The following is a 20,269-nucleotide window of genomic DNA, read 5'->3' on the forward strand; positions in this document are numbered from 1 at the left end:
GGTTCTGCTCAGCATTTAGAGGAGCCTAGAAAGGGTTGGGGCTTGGCTCTGCAATCTTGAGCAGCAGCCTTGAACGGCTCATCCCAACTTGTAGACTGGATAAGGTAATACTTGGGCAGATTTACTCTGAGACATGGGAAAATTGCATGGGATATGTGGAGAACTGGCACTGTGCAAACACATGAGTATTTTTAAGCTAATAATTAAATTCAATGTCTTGGTTAAATTTAATTAAACTTGATTTTTAAATCACATTTTACTGACCATCTATAAAGAGAATTTTTGAAGGGCAAATGTAATTTTGGTGAACTCAAAGTGAAAGAAGAACAGAAAAATTACATAACTTAGCTTTTTATGAATAAAGTTAATAAAAACCTGTATTTCTCTGTCTTTCTGTTATAATCCACAGCAGCCCCAATGGAGAGAAAAATGTTGTATGATTTTATTGGTTTTGTTATGTCCATGTATATTTTATGGCAGATCAGAGTAAGCAGCCAGAAGAAATTATCTTGGTTTCTTTTCATGCTCTGCCATAGACTAACCTCAGAAGGTTGTTCAGAGCAAAAATTTCCTTTTTTGAAAATGCCTGGGGCTGGTTTTGGAAGCGCTAAATATTTCTGAATCCTGACTGTGGGACTTTGCTTGCCCCTTATTTGGAAAGGGTTTGGAACTGGGCCTCCCCTCCATGGTGAGTGCTCAGCAGGCTGGAAAACAAGACTGTTGCAAGATCAAAATATTTGGGGGGTTGTTTCTTTGATTTCAAAGCATTTGTCCCAGCTGTAAGGTGATTGCCAAATTTCTTGTCTTCAAAGGCACATTTTGGAATGTAAGTACAGACAGGATCAGGTACTCTTAGAGTAAACAGCAGTTCCTTTTTCTTTAAAGCATGCTCTTAAATGAAAATATTGCTTTTCTTGGGCCAACTGTTACAGCATGAACGTGTAGTATGCATTAGCAATTTATTACTATATTAGATGCATGGATTATAAGATAATTTTTCATATTTCTCAGAGATAGAGTATTAATTTTAAGACTATTTGCAATACAATTTCTTGTCAATACAGCCTGTAGAGGAGCAGAAAGCTGACATGCAATCAAAAAAATTCTGTTTGAGATAATTGCAATTTAACATTGAGGAGGTTATTTCAAAAAGCATTTAGTATGTTCACAGCAGTGCCATGACAGCATTGAAAGGTGGCCTTTTGTGTCTTGCTGTCTCTGATGTGTGTTCTGTAAGGTACAGCTGGGCCTCATGGTATCTATCAACTATTTTTAGAACATGTTAGTGATGGCCCCTGAAAAGTCCTGGCTGCTGGAGTTAGAACTGATCATGGTCTCATCAGCTGATGCTTCAGTCAGGCAACCTCCTCTGTTCTGTGTTCTTAAAACTTTACATTTCCATTACTGTCGCTCTGGCTCTCCACAGTGTCACGAAGCTTACCTTACTTTTCTCTTAGCAGTGGGTTGATGTTTGATTGTTTTAATAGCACTTTCGTAATAAGAAAGTGTAAAGATGGATTTGTAGCATTTTTACTTCCTCATTACATTAAACTAAAGCAATGAAAATCTTTTGTTATTAATTAAACTGTAAGAATGTAAGAAAGAATCAGCTTTTTATAATATATAAATAAGTGTAGCTTTTTATTGTCTGAAAGTCCAACAGAATGATATACAGCAGAAAAAAAATCCCACACATTTTTGGTACCAAACTGGGAGTGATTCTGTGTTGGGACAATTCACATATACTGGCTATTTTTGCTATAAAATTTTACTGAAGGCATCAATTTTTTAGATGGTAGGAGAGATTTGGAACAAGCTGGGCTGGCATTGCTGTATCCTTGGACTTGCCTGGGTTTTTAAATCTGACACACAAAACAGCTGCTCATGCCCTTACCTTCACTTGAATTTCACGTCCTAAATATCAGAGCATGAGCTATCTCACTAGCAATGAAAATAAATAAATTAATGCATTTTATAATAAAAATGTTATCTTAAATATCTGAGAAGTGGGATTTGGTTTCAGTTGTTTTCCTGTTTTCCCTCTTAATTTTAGAATTTTGCTTTTGTTAATGTCAATGCCAGGTCACACCTCATTAAGCTTTTAGCTGAAAAACTGATTTATTCAGGTTTTAGTGTCCTATCCTTTCTACTAAACACTGTTTAAGACCAATTCCCTTGTCCAAAATATTTCCAGTAAGTCATCTTGGACAGACATAGTACTTCTGATGCTCACAGGTTCCTGGTACATTAGAGAGATGTGACTATTTTATTACTCTGTTTGGACTTTGAACAAGCTGTGCTTGTCAAGTGCACTACATCTGCATCAGGAATGTTGAGACACTGTGAGTACATCATTGAATTAATAATATTTTTTCAGGGTTCCCCTGTGCAAGGCTGCATAAAACAGAGAGTTTTATTTGCGAGTCTCACAACTTGATGGACAACAGACCAAACCTAAGAAGAATACATTCTGTTGGACAATGTAAATAACAGCTTTAGCAAAATAATGAGATTCTGTTATCTGACATACATGCAGTAAGAATATTTCAACTTCATGTACAATCAGATCTGTTTGTCAATATTCTCATCATTTTGCTAATGAGGCTTTTAAATGTCATTGACTGAAAATACAGATTAAAACCCTCTTCCTTTCCCTTCTTTTTACCGTCATTCGATCTCTTTACCCCCACCCTGCCCCTTCTCCTTTTTTTTTTTTTTTTTTTTGTCTTTCCTTCTCTTGTCTGCTGTCAGGAAAATCTGCCTTTGAAGGGACAATTCTGTACAGAGTGGCACCGGCAAAGATTGACAGCTACAGACGTTATAACAGTGAGTGTGTTTCAAAATCATCCAGCAATAGCTTCGGTCCTCTGAACTTGTTTGATTTATCTACACTTGTAAATTGTGCCACTGCTACCCACTTATGGCTACTCTACGTGCATATATCTGTCTGTAAGCTGAAGTCAGTTTGCTGCTGATCAGCTGCCCAGCCTTAATGCAATGAGAATGCACCTGTTCCCCCCGTGCATGTGTGTGCTCCGTGTCCATACAGTGTACGTGCATAATCCCACCATAAGTTGTGAATTGCATTGGATGTTTTGGTCTCAGCTATGGATTGAATCTAAGACTATTTAGTCCCATCATTTTTGCCCCCTGAATTGAGAAGACTGTTAATAATCACCGCTAGTCTTTGAATCAAAAGTCTATCTGCTCTAAAAGTAAAGTTCCTATTGTGATTGTTGAACTCATAAAGTATGCTTTGCTTTTCTTAAAAGATATTTTGGGTTTTGGTTTGTTTGAAGTTTTCCTTTTTGGTGATTTTTTAAATTTTTACTGCATGCTCTTCATTTGGCATTCTGTCTTTGACAGTTATTACTCACAGCATTCTGGCTGGTAGATTTTTTCTGCCAAGGAGAGTAAAAGATATAAAGCTATTTTCATTTCATGTTCAGGTTTTTGGCTTCTGCTTTTTAAAAGAAGGCCACATCCTGCTTTTCATGTTCTTTTACTGCCCTGGTAATACAGAAAAAGAGAGAATGGTTGCATCAGATGCAAGACTGAGGAAACAAGGAAGACAGAAATCTGTCCTTCCACCTGTTTCCTCATGGAGAAATCTAGCTAAAAGATTCATATTTGGTGTGACTAAGTGCAAAGTGTTCAGTTCTGTCTTCCGGTGAACAGGATGTTGTCCTAGCTTTGGCATCTGCTTTTGCCCCAGAGAACTTTCTCTTGAGAGGATCCATGCTGTGCTACCCTTCTTCCTCCTTTATGGGTGGGAGTGTTTGGTCTTCTACCTCTGAGGACTTCTGTCCTGCATGTTGACAGCAAAGGATTAAGTAATTGAAGTGGCATTATTCTGTTCTGATATTTGTTCTTACACGTATTTTTTTTTCCTTAACAAATCTGATCCTTTTTTTGAACAAAAGTCTTTGTGAATGTGTGCAGCTCTGAGTATTTCCTCATGGAAAATTATCTTCCTGTCTACCAGAATTCATTTTGCAGCTCTTTGCAAGCTCCAGCCAAGCCCTTGCTCTTGCTGAAGCTGACTATGTGACTGGTGGTCTTCAAATTTTTGTGCTGCTTCTCACGTTATATCTCCATGACTGCTTATCAATCACTCAAATTTCATGCTTCTTTCAGAGTTCTTAGACCATCATGTCCTCTAATCCACCCATCTGATGAGCATAATAAGGATTTATGAAATTCATTTCCAGTATGCTTGGCTTTGGACTTTGAGATGAAGCTTCAAATCAGATGCAAGGTCTGCCATTGGAGCCTTTAATTTCACAGTCTTACTGGTTGTGCTGCCCTAACATTACCTTTAAAAGTTTTCCAAAAGCCTGCTCTCCATGCCCAGCCTGTTTTTCATTAAGGACCAAATGATCCTTCCCATCTTCTCAAGTCATCTAAAGTAAGCATAACTGAAGCCAGGAAGAATTCAGTCACCTTTCCAGTTGTGCTAGAGCTCTGCATTTAGTTCTTCTTAATCACACTGGCCCATGGTTGTGCCATATCACAGAAAATAAATTGCATCAAACTGATTTCAGAGGACAGGTTTGGATGGATGTCTACAGTAAAGCTTGATAACCAGCTGCAAAAAAACAGCTTAACCCACAGTAGATTGTCTTACAATGCTCTGGGCAAACACCCATCTAAACTTTGTTTTTTAAAGCTGATAAAAGGTATCTATTTATACTACCTGGAGCTGGTTTACCTGGAGGTTTGATTCTACCTTCCTTGCAAATTGTTTGTGACTTGCATGTTTTTTCATGCTGCAGAGGTGTGTTACTTTCTTCACAAAGCTGCATCTCAGAAGGCCAGATTTCCAGCTACACTTAATGGCCTGTTTGTTGCTTTTTGGATAGGAAATGGGACTGAGGAATGGGTAATACACAAAATCAGGGAAGTCTTAAACAAGACGAGGCTTTGCATTGTTGTTGCTATCAGAGATGCTCTTACCTAAACTAACACACAAAAAGGAGAGTCCCTTAGTCTCCCTGCTCCATCTCTTTACAGCTCACTTCCTGAAAACTTACTCATCATGCTCTTCCTGAACAAGCTGACTGATGGTACAGCCAGCTCCTTCCATTTCACATCTCCTCTATGGCCCATATTTTTAGGCAAATATCCATGAGCTTATGTCTCCAGTGAAAACCATTTGGAGATATTCCACAGAATTGTTTTCATTTGGGGATGTCTGGTTAAAACAACTCACGGCTGCTCTAATTTCAACTTGCTGATTTCTCCATAAATTAAGCTGGAGTCAATTCATAACTTTAGATTAGTTATGCCTAGGCAATGCTTGGGTTCACCTGTATCACATTGCATGAAGTGTTGCTCAACTTTGTAATCAAGCTCAGAGCTTTTACTTCACAAACACATGCTCAGTGCTAAAAACTTTTATTTTGAAAGCCATTTTCCAACTGCTGTGTTTAAAAGAAATTTTCTTACTTAACCAAGGCCTGTAATGGCTGTTGAATTAGTTGCTGCTTCTAGAGATACCCTCCACTGAAATATGCAAAGATTGTCTCCTGCAGAAAAACCCAGCCTTGCCTTTATATGCTGACATGGCTTTCTTGGTCATGAGGTATGCCAGGCTCTGCTCAGCAGCAATTCCAGCTCCTTTGGCATTCTGCTCGTCAACCTGCTGTCAGAAAATCTTTGCTACTGCACATGCTGGGTGAAGAGAGACACACAGCAACAAAAAACTTGCCATTTTGTTGATCACAGTCCTCTTTTCTCTCATCCCTCAATTTTCTTGCACCTCCACGAACAACGCTTCTTGGATTTCTACTTTTTTTATTTTTACTGATTTAGTTTCTCTTTCTTGCTTCGCTTTCTTTTTCTTCAAAGATGCAATAACTGAGGAACAGTGCAGATAAAATGCTTGATTTGACAAATATTTGCCTCTCTTTCCTTATATGTGGATCCACAATGCTGTCAGTAATAGCTATTAGATATAATGGAAGAAGATCAGGATCGTTGAAACAGAAACATTCGTGAGTAACCTCAATTGTGTTTTGTGTTTTCTATTGCTCCATCACTTTTTTTTACCTTTTTTTTTATTCGTCTCTCTCCCCTTAATTCTTGAGCAATTATGGCTGGTCAGAATTCTGAGAAATCAACAAGGCTGGTGTATTTATGATGTTGTAAACCCCATTTAGGGGTGTCAGAAGATGAGCAAAGGTAAATGAGAAACCTGAATGTGGATTTTAACAGCTCTGAAGAGAGGACAGTTACAACTTTGTATTTCACTCACCTTATTACAACTTACTCACAAAAAAGTGCTTGTATCAAATACACAGCTGCTACAGATGCTGCAATGAAAAATGACATCTGAGAAAGAAAAAATATAAAATTGGGGGAGGGATATTTTCATGATTAAATAAGCATCCTGTTTGCTGGAGAACAAATGTACCGATGACATGGGATTGGGGGCCTTGTGTGGAAAAATTATGTTGACTGGGGTGAAATGTTAAATTCTTCTGTTGGTTGGGATTCCTGCTACCAAGTGGTTTTCCATAAGTTTCACAAAAGACTGGTGCTTGGTGACTGGCAGGTAAAGAGCCCTGTTGGCTGTGGCTGCTTACCTCTCCTTCCACGTGTAATAACTCGTGCCTGTACTTGCTGAGGGTGGTGAAGTCCCCAAATGAAGAGGACAATGGTTGTCTACGGTTGTAGAGCTCCTGAACGAATGAATGATTGCTCTTACAGTACTTGGGGAAGTGGCTGGGAAGGTGGGGAAGCCAGCAAGTTCTGTACTGATGGCTCTGTGCTCGTGCTGCAGAAGATGCTTGTGCTGCATCAATGCATGCTGCTTCGTGGGGCCAGGCACCGCTCCCTTCCCCTTGCATGACCACTTGTGCAAGCATAGGCATTTTGGGGCATTTCTTATGTGGCAAGAACTGTTATGCAAAGGAAAATGAACATGTTGAAAGCAAATGACAAAATGTTTAGCTGACACAGTTACATTTTTTCAAGGAATGACTGAGAATAACAAATAATTATTATTATTGAAATAGTCTGCCTCAGCAGACATGTATAATCACTGTACATGTATAATCACTGTTGGTAAAGAAGCATAAATTTGTGTTTTGAAAGCATGAATTTATTAATCTTTAAACTAAGAAGAATCAACATGTCTTTCTTCTACAGTAGTATTTAAAATCCAATTTCATTTTCTGGTTTTGAGTCTTTTATGACACTGGAATGTTGCTGGGGATTCCTTCAACAGCATGCAGGATTTTGACAGAAAGCAAGCTCAAGACTTGAGCTTATAGGATGTGAGCATTTGTTCTCTGTTCACCAGTATGAGAGGAAAAGGACAGTTCCTGTCTCATCTACTGCAATTACCATGTATAACTTCACCACCTTTTTCATTCAGATCAATTACCTGGGTGTTCCATGCTGTCATTCTCTGAATAGAAGGAAAGGACATATTTCCCCTTGCTTTCCTTCCCTTCCATAAAAGTAAAAACCTCAATAAGCTTCATTTACAAATTTCTTTGTTCTATTGAACACAGTTGACAGTGTTTCTCTCTGGCTGCTATACCAAATCAGGAGATCCTTTGCGTGGTCTCAGGGTGTGCCTCTGAACAGCTGACCTTTCCATTGCTTAACAGAGCTGAGAAGTGCTTAGAGGGCCAGGACACCACTGGCCTTTCCTGTGTCAGAGTGGTCCCTCTTTTGTCCAGGGCCATAAATTGTCAGCGGAGAGAACAATCCAGAAAAAAACCAAAAATTAAATTGCCAAATAATAGCTCAAAATAGAAAGCTCTGTAAACGTAGAATGTATTTCCTTTTCTCCCCTGCCATTTTAAGCTGTTTAGAAACAATTTGTTTCCTGCTTTGAATGAAGTTAATTTTACCACAGCTGTTTATTTTTGTTTTAACAGCTTTAGTTACACAGCCCTTTATCATCTTTCTGATTTAGAATCCTGGTTTGTTGCCAGCACAGCTCTGAGAGGCCGTTGCTGAATTAAGTCTGATGTTTTGGTCTCTTTTTAATCCCTGTTTGAGCTAATCTGTTTTGGTACATTTCAGAATGTTGCTCTCAAAAGACCTGTAACTGCTATAGCAGGAGTGTGGTGTGTTTGAAATGTCTCGGGGAAACAATCTCTCTTATGTACCCATAGAGGAAAAAATGTGTGAAGTGCGAAATTCCTCCAGACAGTGTTGAGAAAATTTAATCTTCATGAATACTAAATGAGCTTGCATTTGTAAGGAGCATGAATCAATAAAGAATCAAAACTCGGAGTGTTTTTAAAAAGCTGTAGACCCACATCTTTTTCCAGCCAAAAGCTGGGAACAGTTGGCCCCTGGGAATTTTAACTTCTTGCAGGTGATGGTGCCCTTGTTCACACTTGAAGGAACTTACTAGAAAAATGCAGCCAGCGCTTAGATTTGAGCTCTACTGTGTGCTGCTACAGGTGATTCAGCAACAATAAATCTAGGTAAAAGAATAGAGGTTTTGATTATAGAGCCAGAAATTTGAAGTGATGTTCCCAAAAGACTTGAAAAATATGTTTATTGAGAATTAAAAAAGGGAAATTAAAATTCTGAAAAACTTTCTTGCTATTAAGATGGATGTGATAGTAAGCATGTTAGTGAGCACCTTATTGATTTAATGTTCTTAGCTTGTCAGCTCTCCAAATGCTAACAGAGAGCTGACAGATTCTAGGGAAGTTGCTGTTAAAAAAAAAAAAAAATAGCAAAAATTAGTGAGAGGCCTGACTACTGTAGCTTTTATCCTATACTGGTTTTATTTGAAGTACCTAATAGCTGGGCTTACAAGAAGAGCAAGATGTTCTCAGTGTTTCTGAGGACAGCAGTTTGCTGAGCTGCTGGCCTGACCCTTGTGCTCAAGCCCATCGCTGTGGTAGACCGCAGCTGTTTCAGGCTGAGTGGGTGTGCTGGTCAGCAGAGAGGGGGACTGTGACCACTGCAATTCTCTCCAGTTTTTAATGATCATTTAGCAGCCTGACCTCTCTGATAGCTGTACCGCTTCATGAAGAAAATTTCATCCTTTAAACTCATAATCTAACAGTCTGTGTCACTCAAGTTCCTGCTTAGATCCCAGCTGTGTCCATGGGCTACATTTATCTTTTGAAAAAACTATCCAGCCAACTGTGCTCTGCCACTAAGCTATTGCAGTAGTGGCAAAAAATTCCATGAAAAGCTAAACAAAAAAACCCCTAACAAAACCAAAAAACCAACCAACCAAACAAACAAACAAACAAAAACAAAAGCCATGAAAAAAACATGTGACTGGAAGAGGAACTTTTTTCTGGTTTTAAGAGGAAAGATCACCTGAGCCAGGTGGCAGCTGCATCAAGAGAATTGTTGATAGATAATACTGATATATACTGATATATACTGATATGTATACGCACACACACACGTATGTGTCACACATACACATGTGTATATATATATATATATATTTATACATGCATATGTATTTGTATCAGGGAACAACCCGATGAAAAAACAAATGAGGACAGAATTTATTAGGCAAGGGTGGGCACAGTGTTGCAAATTCTTGCTTCCAAGTTCTTTCTCTGTCCAAATCAGAAGAGTGTATCTCATGTATCTGGACATGAAGAAAAGTAAGAGAGAATCTCCTTAGCATGTCTTTAATGGTAAAAGCATGTTAGACTGTTCTCTGCAGGACTGTTTTGTACTCAAGCAAGGCATTATTCTTTCTTAATGTTACTGCAGATCCTCACTTTATCTTATTTGTTCTATAGTTTCCACTGCAATAGAGTTCTTCTCTTCTGCTCCCTTTGTCTCTAGACCCCAGTCATGTTGTGATAAGAGCAGAAGCAGGGTTTTTATTCTTACAGATTTATTTAGTTAAGTACAGAGAGCTCCTCAGTTTGGGTCAGTCAAAAATAATTAAATTAGGTCATTTTCCCAGTTGATCTGGAAGAACTCTTTTTAACTTTGAAGGAGCTTTGTATCTGATCACTCAAATGCGATTTACTTTGGTCAGACCACACTTCAGCCCATTCTGTCCTCATGTAAAAAACAAAAAAGAAAAAGAAGCAATGCTGTTATTTCCTGTGTTGCTTTCATTTTGAGGACTGTATACTAAGGCAGCTCTGCGGCAGTATAGAGAATAAACAAAGAACGAACAACTCATGGATTATCGTCGAGCACAGATGGGTGATGCTTGGGAAATCTGTTGTGAGGCTTCTGATACAAAGTGTGATGCCTCATCACAGAAGAATGGTCAAAAAGTTAAAAGCTGAAAGTGCTGTAATGAAAAACAAGTGATGACCCAGAAGGAAACAAAAGATTTATTCTTATTGGATCCCCTTGAGGTTTCTGATCTTTCTTTCATGTAAACTTCAAAGATATGAAGTCCATGTGAGACCTGTTGAGTAATTTTCACAATTACTTTCATATTTTAATTCCTTCCACTGACCAAAGTTCAGATCTTCATCCACAACTAGGGACGCAGAAAATCTATTTTAATAACCTATTTTAAAGATAGCTTTTCTGTTCATTTCAGGGAGTGGCTAAGAGCAGTCATGGTTTCTTATCAGTTACTTCTGGTAGGAGGTGTCTTCATTGCTTCTTCCCTCCATCACAAAATCGTTTGAGATTTTGGCAGGGATGACAGTAGAAACCTTTGCCAGAGGGTAATTTTCCATATCAAGATATTTTGTTCAGCTAAAAGATGATGATCACTACAATTTGTCTGAGTTTTTTGAGTTGTGGATGTTTTATACTCAGTATAGTCAATGGCTGACCATTGTCTTTGCAGTTGGAGGTGGTAAATAAAGTTGGTTCTAGCTTCTATCTCAGCCAGGGCCCCAGTGACTGATAATTTGCAAAGCTGGAGAAGGTCCAGCTGGTGGAACTTGAGCTTCTTCAGCTACTGCCCAAGTCAGAGCAAGGGGAGGGAACAAGAAAGGAGCAATGACTTTGCCACACTGCCCAAGGAGATTTATACCTGTCTGGCTTAATTTACCCTTGCATCTCCGAGTGCCTCTGCTGGAAACACTGTGCAAAGGCTCTGCTATGGATAACCACTCCTCTCCTGCCCACCAGAGCACCAAGCAGCATCACAGCAATGCTTAAATTCCATGGTTGCTGATTTCCTGAGGTCTGGAAGAGAAGTAGTGAACAGGATTTACTTTACTGATGGTAGGCATGCTACCATTCTAACTACCATAATGAATATGATAATTAACCAGGTCTGAGGTGTTCTCACAGGCCCTTTTAAGAAAAATAAAACATAAAGAAATCAAGACTTTGGCATATTTAAGAAAATTATTGTAATATAATTATTTAATATTCATGTAAATTACAATCCTGCACTGCTTATGGAATAAATAACTTGTTCAATGTTATTTGAATTGAATTGAATATCTGAAGAAATAGAAGTGTTGCTGATTTTCAACAATAGGTGTTGGAGCCATTCAGGAGGCAAGAGGGCCAAAGTATTTTGCTTAATCTGTAGTCTTTCTGTTTGTTTCTAATAGGGAACTTACTCTAATTCTGCCTTTGTACTCCTTTCGTGTTAAAAATACAGAAAATCTCAGGGCAGCATATCATGGCTTTTCTGTTTTTGGCTAAAAGTCCTGATCTGACATGTAATTCCTGATTTCATTTCCTAGCAGCACCCTGGTGTTGAAACCCATTTAACATGAAGTTGTTCCTGGAGGCCATAGGTTGTGCTCTGGTTTCTGTGGTTCATCTACACTGTCAGTCTTCTATGATGAAAATCTATTGCAATCACTTTGTTGACCTTGATTTAGAAGCAATTAAGAAGAAAAGCTTATTTGAAATTATTTATTTTATGACTTGTAAGATCCAGTCTATGACATCATGAGTGATTGTTAGGGAAATGTGAGGATTTGAGTTTCTTATTGTTAGGTAAAATTAGTACTGTAACAGCAGGAATTGTTGTGGTTTTCCAGGAAACAGCTAATTTTGTGAGTCAGATTTAAGTGGTCTAGGGAAGGAAACTGCAGTGGGTCACTTTTGCTGCCAGTGGCTATTTGACCTGATGCTGCATCCTTTTGTAATGTGGCTGAAACATCACCTTATTGCACTTGTGGCCTCTGCTAATCTGCTAAATGCAGATGAATTTTCCTATTCACTGAAAGAAGTAATGCAAATCAGAACATCAGTTTTGATTTGTTATATTCCTAGAGGAGAGTGTGCATGGGTGCTTTTCTTATGAGGCTGTCTATGCTGCAGAGAGGTTTAATTTTCAGCAGGGAACATATTATGCAGCTTATTTGATTGCAAATTTGTTTGAACAGCTTTCAGCTTTATATTTCCCAGTTAGGTAATGTAGCTTTAGATACTAATTGCATAATTGGCTTGAGTCACACAGATTTAAGGTACAGCGTGCCTGATCTGACTGCTTGTTAGCTTTATGTGGCTTTGTACAATAGGAGCCTTACAGCTGACTTTAAGTATTTCTTTTATTGGGGTCTCTTCCAAAGAGGTTTTGCCTGAGGAATAAGGAATTTCTTGGTACTCAAGGAATCACCATCCTCATTTGTGCAGTTTTGATGCTGGAGTATGCATGTTTTGTGGATTTGTGGATTGGTGTAATTTCTAATGAGTACACCAATCTGATGAAATAAAGTCATTTTTCAAAGTCAAAAATGAGTGCATGGCACAGAGAGCATCTTCTCTACCTATTTCTTGTGGTTTTGTTTTCCTCGAGAGGATGGTGGGAGGGACCATTTTCCAGTCACAATCTGATCTGAAAATAGTGAGCTTCACACCTTCTTTCATCCCTCCTTTTCACAGGCCTAAAAGATGCTACAGGCTCTGAGAGTGATGGTGGTGACTCTTGCAGTACAAAATCAGAAGGGGCCAATGGAGGCACAACAATCCAACCCAAAAAGGTCAAAGGTGTTGGCTTTGGAGATATCTTCAAAGACAAACCCATAAAGCTACGGCCAAGGTCAATAGAAGTTGAAAATGACTTCCTCCCAGTGGATAAGGTATGTGTCATTCCTTAATTGTCTCTTGGTGTTGTTTTAAGGAAGTTTTCATCTTAAAGTTCTAAGTTCTGTCACTGGCTAAAATTTGAAGCTTTAAGGTCATTATTTGCTAGTCTTTCTGTAGACCAGGTTCTGCTTTTTTTTATTTTTGCCTTAGACCAGAAAATGGATTCCAGTGAGGTTAGCTGCATGCAAAAATTAAAAAAAAAAAAAAAAAATTATTGCTCTCAAGTATTTTCTTTAGGGAAACAACAAAAAAGTGCATGGTTTCAAATGAAGTCACGACTAAAAACAAAAAAATCTGTGAAATCCTTCCTTTAAGTGTAGAGTCAGATTTACACAGAGTTACTGATGTGCTGAGAAGTGTTAGGAGGCTTCCACAGCCTCAAGTTCTGCTATGGGCATAGTTACATGGTGCATTTTCTTTGCCCCCAGTGGTGATTTTAGGAAGCTCCTGGGCTCATGATACCTGGTGTGGCAATTCTCACCTTTTGATTCATGCTTGTCTGCTTGTCTATAGAAACAGGCACTACAGCAATTACCTTTTTTGGCCTGTAAGATTTTTTCTTCCAACCTAGATGAGTGATCTGATTTATAGCATCACACTTACTTCTACATCCACCCTGAGTTACAGGAGAAGAGGAGCACAGGAGGTCCTGCAGAGAGAGATGGAAACTTCTGAACTAAATTATGTTGAGGGACATTTGGTTAATATTTTGCAGGTGACCATTTTTCATTTAGTATAAAGAGGGTAGGGAAGAGCTGGAATAACCTAAATAAAGGAAAAACCTAGACTCTATTACTGCTTGACCATTGCTGACTTCTTCAAAGCCTGCATGGTGCCCTGCTTTCCTTCTGTTTCTGGGTGGACTTCCTAACTCATATGTTGGGTTTTGCAGAAGCATTTCCTTTCATTTAAAGTCTTTGAAAAGTCCTTATGAAGTGGCCTTCATTCCTTGGAAGAAAATCTTACTCCACATTGTAGTAAAGTGAAGTCTTTGTTTTCCACAAAGAGCTGACAGGATTTTACCCAGCCAAAAACAGAATACACAATTTTCAGGAAACTTTTTAACACAAACCTTCCTTCCTATGTCTTCAGGTTCTCCTACAATTGACATGGTTAGTAAAAAATAATGGCTTGATTTTGTAAACACAATCCATCATTTGTGTTTGAAATGTGTAGATAACTAAAGACAACACTTCTTTGCTGTTGATGCTTTTTTCCTGCCCAGGATTAGGTTAACCTTTGAGAGGTGCCATTCACAGGCTTCAGCACCAAGGTCTTTGCCTACTATCAGCACAAAAACATGAGTCAGTGACACAACCTCTGTTAGAACTGCAGACCATTAAGCTCCCTAAACACCCCAGCTGCAAGAAATTCTTCCCTTGTCATTGCCGTGTTCTTTACCATTTAGTGTTGAGTGTAACAGAATCCTACATTAATTTGGCCATCCCAAGCAAGGTCCTATTTAGCCTGAAAGCTCTGCATACTGGTTTGAAGTGTAGCAATGCATAAAGAGTTCCAAGTTGGTCCATATTTTTCTCAAACAATGTAGTTTTTAAAGTGATCTTTGCCCTGTTTTGTGTATTTCTCATCTACAAGTATAACTTTCACAAAACTGAAGCCTCAGTTTTTCAATAACTTGTAAACTTTTGACAAAGGAGAAAAAAATGCTTTCCTCTATTCCCCCCCCTTTTTTTATGCTTTCTGAAGTTTGGAGGCACTAAAACTCTTTCTGTTGCTTCTTTTTGATACAGTTATTGATGAAATATTACTGTAAGGATAATATGAATTTTTTTATTTAAAATATTTTCTAGCAACAGATTTTTTTAAAAAGCATCAGTAAGCTACTGTGAAGATTTTATAATGTGAGATTATTTATAACATGATAGTTCCTGTGTAAAATGTCAGTCCCATTTACAGAAGAATCAGCAGGGTCTTATTTTGTTGGTGTTATCAGTTTGTGTTCTAATATGTTTTCAATTTTATGAATCATAAGCTTAGATCATATTTCACAGAAAATTGCTGGAGTGTTAAAAAGGCTTTTACACAAATATTGGCAGGAACATGAAGGCAGAAAGGTTTGCTGCCAGCTGAGCAGAAGCAAATGCCATTAGGCTCTCCTGTAAATCACCAGGCAGTTTAGTGTGCTTCAAGTGTTTGCTCAGTGGCAGCAATGGGGGACTATAATCACCCTTGTCTTTTAAGGTGATCAATGAACTCTCAATAAAAGGCAAAACTGAGGAATTGCGTGAAACCTCATTGGTTTTATTGGTGTGCAGAATTCATTGTTAGGTGTTATTTGTTCTAAAAATCACAGAGGCAGATTATCCTAGGGAAATTAATGATGCAGTTGTGGGAGCTTAGTTTGAGCAGCACTATCAGAGCTCTGCTCTCTTAGAAAAATAGAAGAATCAAGCATTTATGCTTCGTTGTCCATTTCATTGTTGGTGCTGACAAGTCGACCACTGGCCATGTATAGGCAGAATCAGATTCCTGAGGCTTGGCTCTGACAAATTTCCATTACTGATAAATGTAAGTGAGCTGTTTTACAGTGCTACACGTGACTGAAGTCATAGTCATGTGCAGCCACAGTCAAGATAGACAGGTTGTGTCTCCTGAGAAAATTCAGGGAAACACACTTGAGGCAGCACAATGTTTATGGTCAAATAGAAATGCCTGTTTTGCACGTCTCTCCTCTGCTCTGCAGCTTCAACACATTTAAACAGGTGCTTATGCTTACTTCTTTTTTTCCTTTTTCATTTTGTAGTAGCTTATCTAGAGTTTCTGTGTCTAGGCTGGACTTCCTTCCAATATGATCTGTGTGTGCTTCCATTGTTCTAACAAGCTATCATTTTTTCCTCTCCTGTATCTAAGAATAAACCTCTACAAGTACAGGAAAATTAATTCAACCAATACATTCCTTTGTCAGAGTTAACTATATTGGGTTGATTTGTGAGTTGAGGCTTCAGCTGGGAAATGCTAAAGACCATGGTAGGTGAATATAAAATAAAAGGTCTTAAATAAATATTTTTATCTTTCTGAAAACTGTCCTTACTTCAGAAGAGACTATTCAGTGTATATTGTACATTTTCCCCTTGAGATGTATTTATAATTTTCTTAATGCAAAACTTTCATAGTAGGCTACCAGTGGTGGATTTGAGCAGAGCTAGGTTTCATGAGCATCCTTTGATGAGATTACAGTACTGTTTGCCAAAACTTAGTGTAAATTATATACTCAGCCATCAACCCAGGGAGTATTACAGACACTGTAATGATTTAATATAAAGAGAGAGGCTGTCATGGCTCTGGAGTCAGCAACTTGTAAGATCTAGTTCACTCGTGTTTAGGGATCCTTACTGCAAAGCACTGAATTCATACAGAAATTTTTATTTTTTTGTAGAGAGTTTGGATATGTTTTAGATAGGAGAAATAGAGAACTAATGGAAGTAGACACAAGGGCTAGAAGCTCTTTTCAATTATTAAGTCTACCTGTCGTTAGTAATAAGATAAAAATTTGTAAACCCTGAGACTGAATGCCTGCAAGGTCTGAGTTTCTATCTCTAGCCGGCAAGCTGGGAACCCAGAAACTGTGGTGAGAATCTATCTTTGCACACCTGTTCTGTCAGTTCCTGCCTGCTTGCTTGCAGAAAACATTTTTACCCCTTAATTTCCAGTTGTCATTTAAAAGGGAATCTTTGAGAGACACAAGTTGGAGGCTCCTCTTAGTGTTTCTAAGCCAGCTGACGATGTGCCTGAGCTCTGCCAGCCCTGCCTGTGCACCCATGGTGCGTGGCCAGGCCTGGCTGGGTGTGCCACGTGTGCCTGCATCTCATGGCTCTCTGCCTCTTGCTCTGCCTCTCCCACGCCTTTGGAAGTGCTCACTCTCCTAATAGAAGTGCTGGAGTCAGCGTTCAAAATCCTGAGATTGAAAGTGGATGCAAGCAAAACCACCTGGTACTGACTAGAAACACTCCTGAGAACACCTGCTGAGACAGAGAGCACACAGTGGGAGCACCAAGTGTGTATGCAGCACTTTGCACTTGAAAGCACAGGTTTCTGGCATTCCTTTCTTCAGAGACAGCCATCGGCGGTGGCAGCAGCAGACGTGGCAAACATCAGCAGTTTGTCAAATTCCGTGTAGGAACAGAGGATGCACTCATCTGTTCAAGCTACATTCATGTTCTGCTTTGAAGTTCCTGTCTGCTACAGTCTGGCATCCCTGTCCTATCCATTTATTCTAGTGCCATCTTGTGAGGAAAGCTGCAGGGGAAGAAGGACCCTGACCCCTTCTGCAGCTGTCTTGAGAGCAGGGCTGCCTGCAGCAGGGTCTCGCTCCTGTGCTGGTGTAACTTCCCAGTCCTTGAGTTCACTGTGGAAACAGGATTTGTGTGTTTCTTTCATAATGTGAAAAAATAGTACAGGTTTGCAAATGGTGCCTGATGTTCATGAGGCAGTGTGGACATTACTAATAAATACTTTTGAAGATTTACTACCCCATTCTGGAGGAATAAAAAGGAGGGGTAGTGGAATTAAGATTGACAGGGGAGAGTTGAAAAGCAGCTTGCCCCATTTTGGGGAGGCAGACTCAAAGCAGGACCTAGCACTATGGGGGTAGAATGGGAAATGCAAAATTAAGTTTAAAGAGAGGTATAAATTTGATAACTTCAGCTGGCAGTGACTCTCTGCTGAGTCACTGAACTGTGCAATGTGAGTGAAGAGTGACTCCTCATCTCCTGTATGCTTCCTTCCCTTCTGTGCTATCCCATCTGTGCTTTCATGTTCTGTCAGTTTGGTTTCTAAAATGTTCAAGCTGTCTGAACAGAGTTGTCCAGGTATCAATGACATGGTTCAGCTTGCACATCAGCCTGCACGACTGGCTTTTGGCAGAGGATGTTACCCACACACTGGTTTGTGCTGCCTGTGATGTTTTATTAGGCTTTGGTTTTTTTTAATTAAAGCAGCTATTTGACTCTAAATAATTGCAAGTTGGTTGTCCATGCCACAAGACTTTACATGTATACAGTTGGACTTTATTCATAAAAAATTTGTCAGTGTGAAAGAAACACACCAAACGTATGCATGAAAGTATTTTCTACTTATGTTGCTGACTCGAGCTGCTTGAAGAACATCTTAAAATAGAAGCAGAGTAGTGTAAGAAATACTGATCATACTACAAGATTTTCCTAAAAGCAGTGTGGAAGGTCTGATCTGCCCTCCTGGGGCTCAGCACTGGCCTTCTGCCAGACTGAGTTATCCTGGAGGAGTGCTCTGTGGGAAGGAAAACTCCTCTTATTTCAGTCATGGTTTTGATTAGGAAATCTTAGGATGCTCCAGTCAGAAAAACAGGATGTGTAGGTTTAAGCTAATGCAATTTTATTTCATAATAGGATGACAATAAAAGTCTATATGTTTTAAGTTGCTTTGGATCCAGCTGGTGATCATTAGTTTGCAAGTCACTGTAAATCTCTGAATTTCATTTGAGTCTGTACCATTACCAGGCTTTTTACCCCAACAGGCATTCTAAATGTAGAATTGTTAAAAGCCCCAAAACGCTTTGCTTGCCTAGCTTAAAACAAAGCTGATTTCCTGAGTTCTAGAGACACTTGATGGAGACATAAACTGAATTTCAAGGAACGTTTGTCTCATGTTTCAACTGTACAGAGAAAATGCTTCAGAAAGCAACAGTCCTGACAATCAAGCTAGTTTAGTTACTCTCTGATGAGCTTTGAGAGGACTGGTTCCTGAATCAATATATGTTTATTAATAGCAATAAAATCTACCTATGCAAAATTAATTTATATACATTGATAAGAAAAGGTTTAAATTAGAGTAATCAAGACTTTAGGGATAAACAGTTTTATAAACTGTCCTAGTGTTTCTCAGTGAAATGTATTTTTCTTTCTTGCTCCATTTGGATTTTGTTAGATAGTATAACTGATTTTTAATTACTACATCTGAGTTGTTAAGTTCTACAACTTTGACAGGATTATAAATAAATTCTAATAAAATAATTTCTGGTATTCTTAGCACACATTAGCTTTGAAAATTGAAGAAATGGTTATGCAAAAAAAATTAACTGCCTTGAAATTTACTTACACCACTTTGAAAATTACTTAAATAAAAAGGCTGATGAATGTAAACCAAACCTTTAAAGTGAAATCTGTGCCCTCACCTTTTGTTGCCTATTTAGCTTTATTAGCTTGTGGAATTCTTCTGAAATGTTTTCTTTCTTTATGTTTTTCCTAGTTGAGGATTATTTTTTAATAGTCAAATGGAAATTAGAGGGTATAGTATTTTCTGGCTTGCTTAAATATAAATCTTTAATTTCTTCCAACTCATCTGTGTCTTTCTCTCCCCTGCCCATATTCAGACATTTTAAAGTTGAATGTTTGTAGGGAGGCAGAATTAAGAATTTATAAGATTTTAATGGAACAGAGCATCATGTTAATGACATTTCAGTTTCTTGAACATTTTTCTTTAAAAACACAAGCCAGAATAAAGACATAAGTTACACAAAATTTCAAGCTTTTTTTTCCTCCTGCCAGGAAGACCAATACATTCAGAATTTGTCATAAGCTTATTTGCCAATAGAGTTATTTGCAAAATTTGCTGCCTGGGCTGTTCACAGAAGTTCTATAAATCGTCACATCCTTGCTTTTCTTAGCTGGTGGTCTCAAGAAAGCAGGGAAGTCTAAGCTGGAAAGGAGAGGAAACTTCTTGCTGTGAGTGAGCAGAGGTAGGAAAAGGTCCAGATTTCCTGTGAAATAAACAAGTGGAACTTTTGTTTCCTGGGGATGGCCCAGCTGAGTCAGTGTCAGGGCTGGGCTCCTGCTCTCGCTGAGCTGAGCTCATGCAAGGAAGGGGCAGGACTCCAGGACTCTTCTTGGACAATTCAAGCTGCTGAAAGGCAGCTTGGCTTCACAATGGGAGAGGAGGTATTTCTTTTACAATTAGTTGGGGTTTTCTTTCTGTGGCTCTTAACAACTGTATTGTAATATATGCTCTGCATAGCACAGGTTTCAACTGCAGAGTTCTCTGGCTCTTCTGCACACTTTGGAGATGCTGGGTAGGTAAAAAGAAAAGAAGGAAAAAGAGTTCTGAGGTTCCTGAAGTCCATTCCTGCTATGGAGGTCCATATTAGAATAGGAGGTTACTTTTGTGTGAAAAACATATTCTCTCCTGGCTCTATTTAGCTTGAGTTTTCTCCTTTCTGCTTGTTTGGCCATTAAACTTGCACACATGTTTTCTATTTCTATATGATGTGGTTTCAATTTTCGTACTCTAAAGAATAATG

General features: G+C 38.7%; 1 protein-coding gene across 13 annotated transcripts in view; it reads left to right on the forward strand.

Annotated features, from left to right (window-relative positions):
• The window catches only part of SH3KBP1 (SH3 domain containing kinase binding protein 1), a 213,656-nt gene that overhangs the window by 119,020 nt on the left and 74,367 nt on the right, over positions 1-20,269 (forward strand). For 7 of the 13 annotated variants that reach the window (XM_086879946.1, XM_086879951.1, XM_086879952.1 and 4 more), the window contains one exon: positions 12,775-12,971. In XM_086879946.1, coding sequence (XP_086736072.1) covers positions 12,775-12,971 — 197 coding nt within the window. Of the gene's footprint in view, positions 1-2,751; positions 2,827-12,774; positions 12,972-20,269 lie in introns of all 13 variants that reach the window. The other 6 variants (XM_086879948.1, XM_086879945.1, XM_086879949.1 and 3 more) reach the window with 1 other exon arrangement.

This window comes from Cyanistes caeruleus, chromosome 3 (assembly GCF_971803275.1).
Source record: "Cyanistes caeruleus chromosome 3, bCyaCae1.hap1.1, whole genome shotgun sequence".
NCBI lineage: Eukaryota > Metazoa > Chordata > Aves > Passeriformes > Paridae > Cyanistes > Cyanistes caeruleus.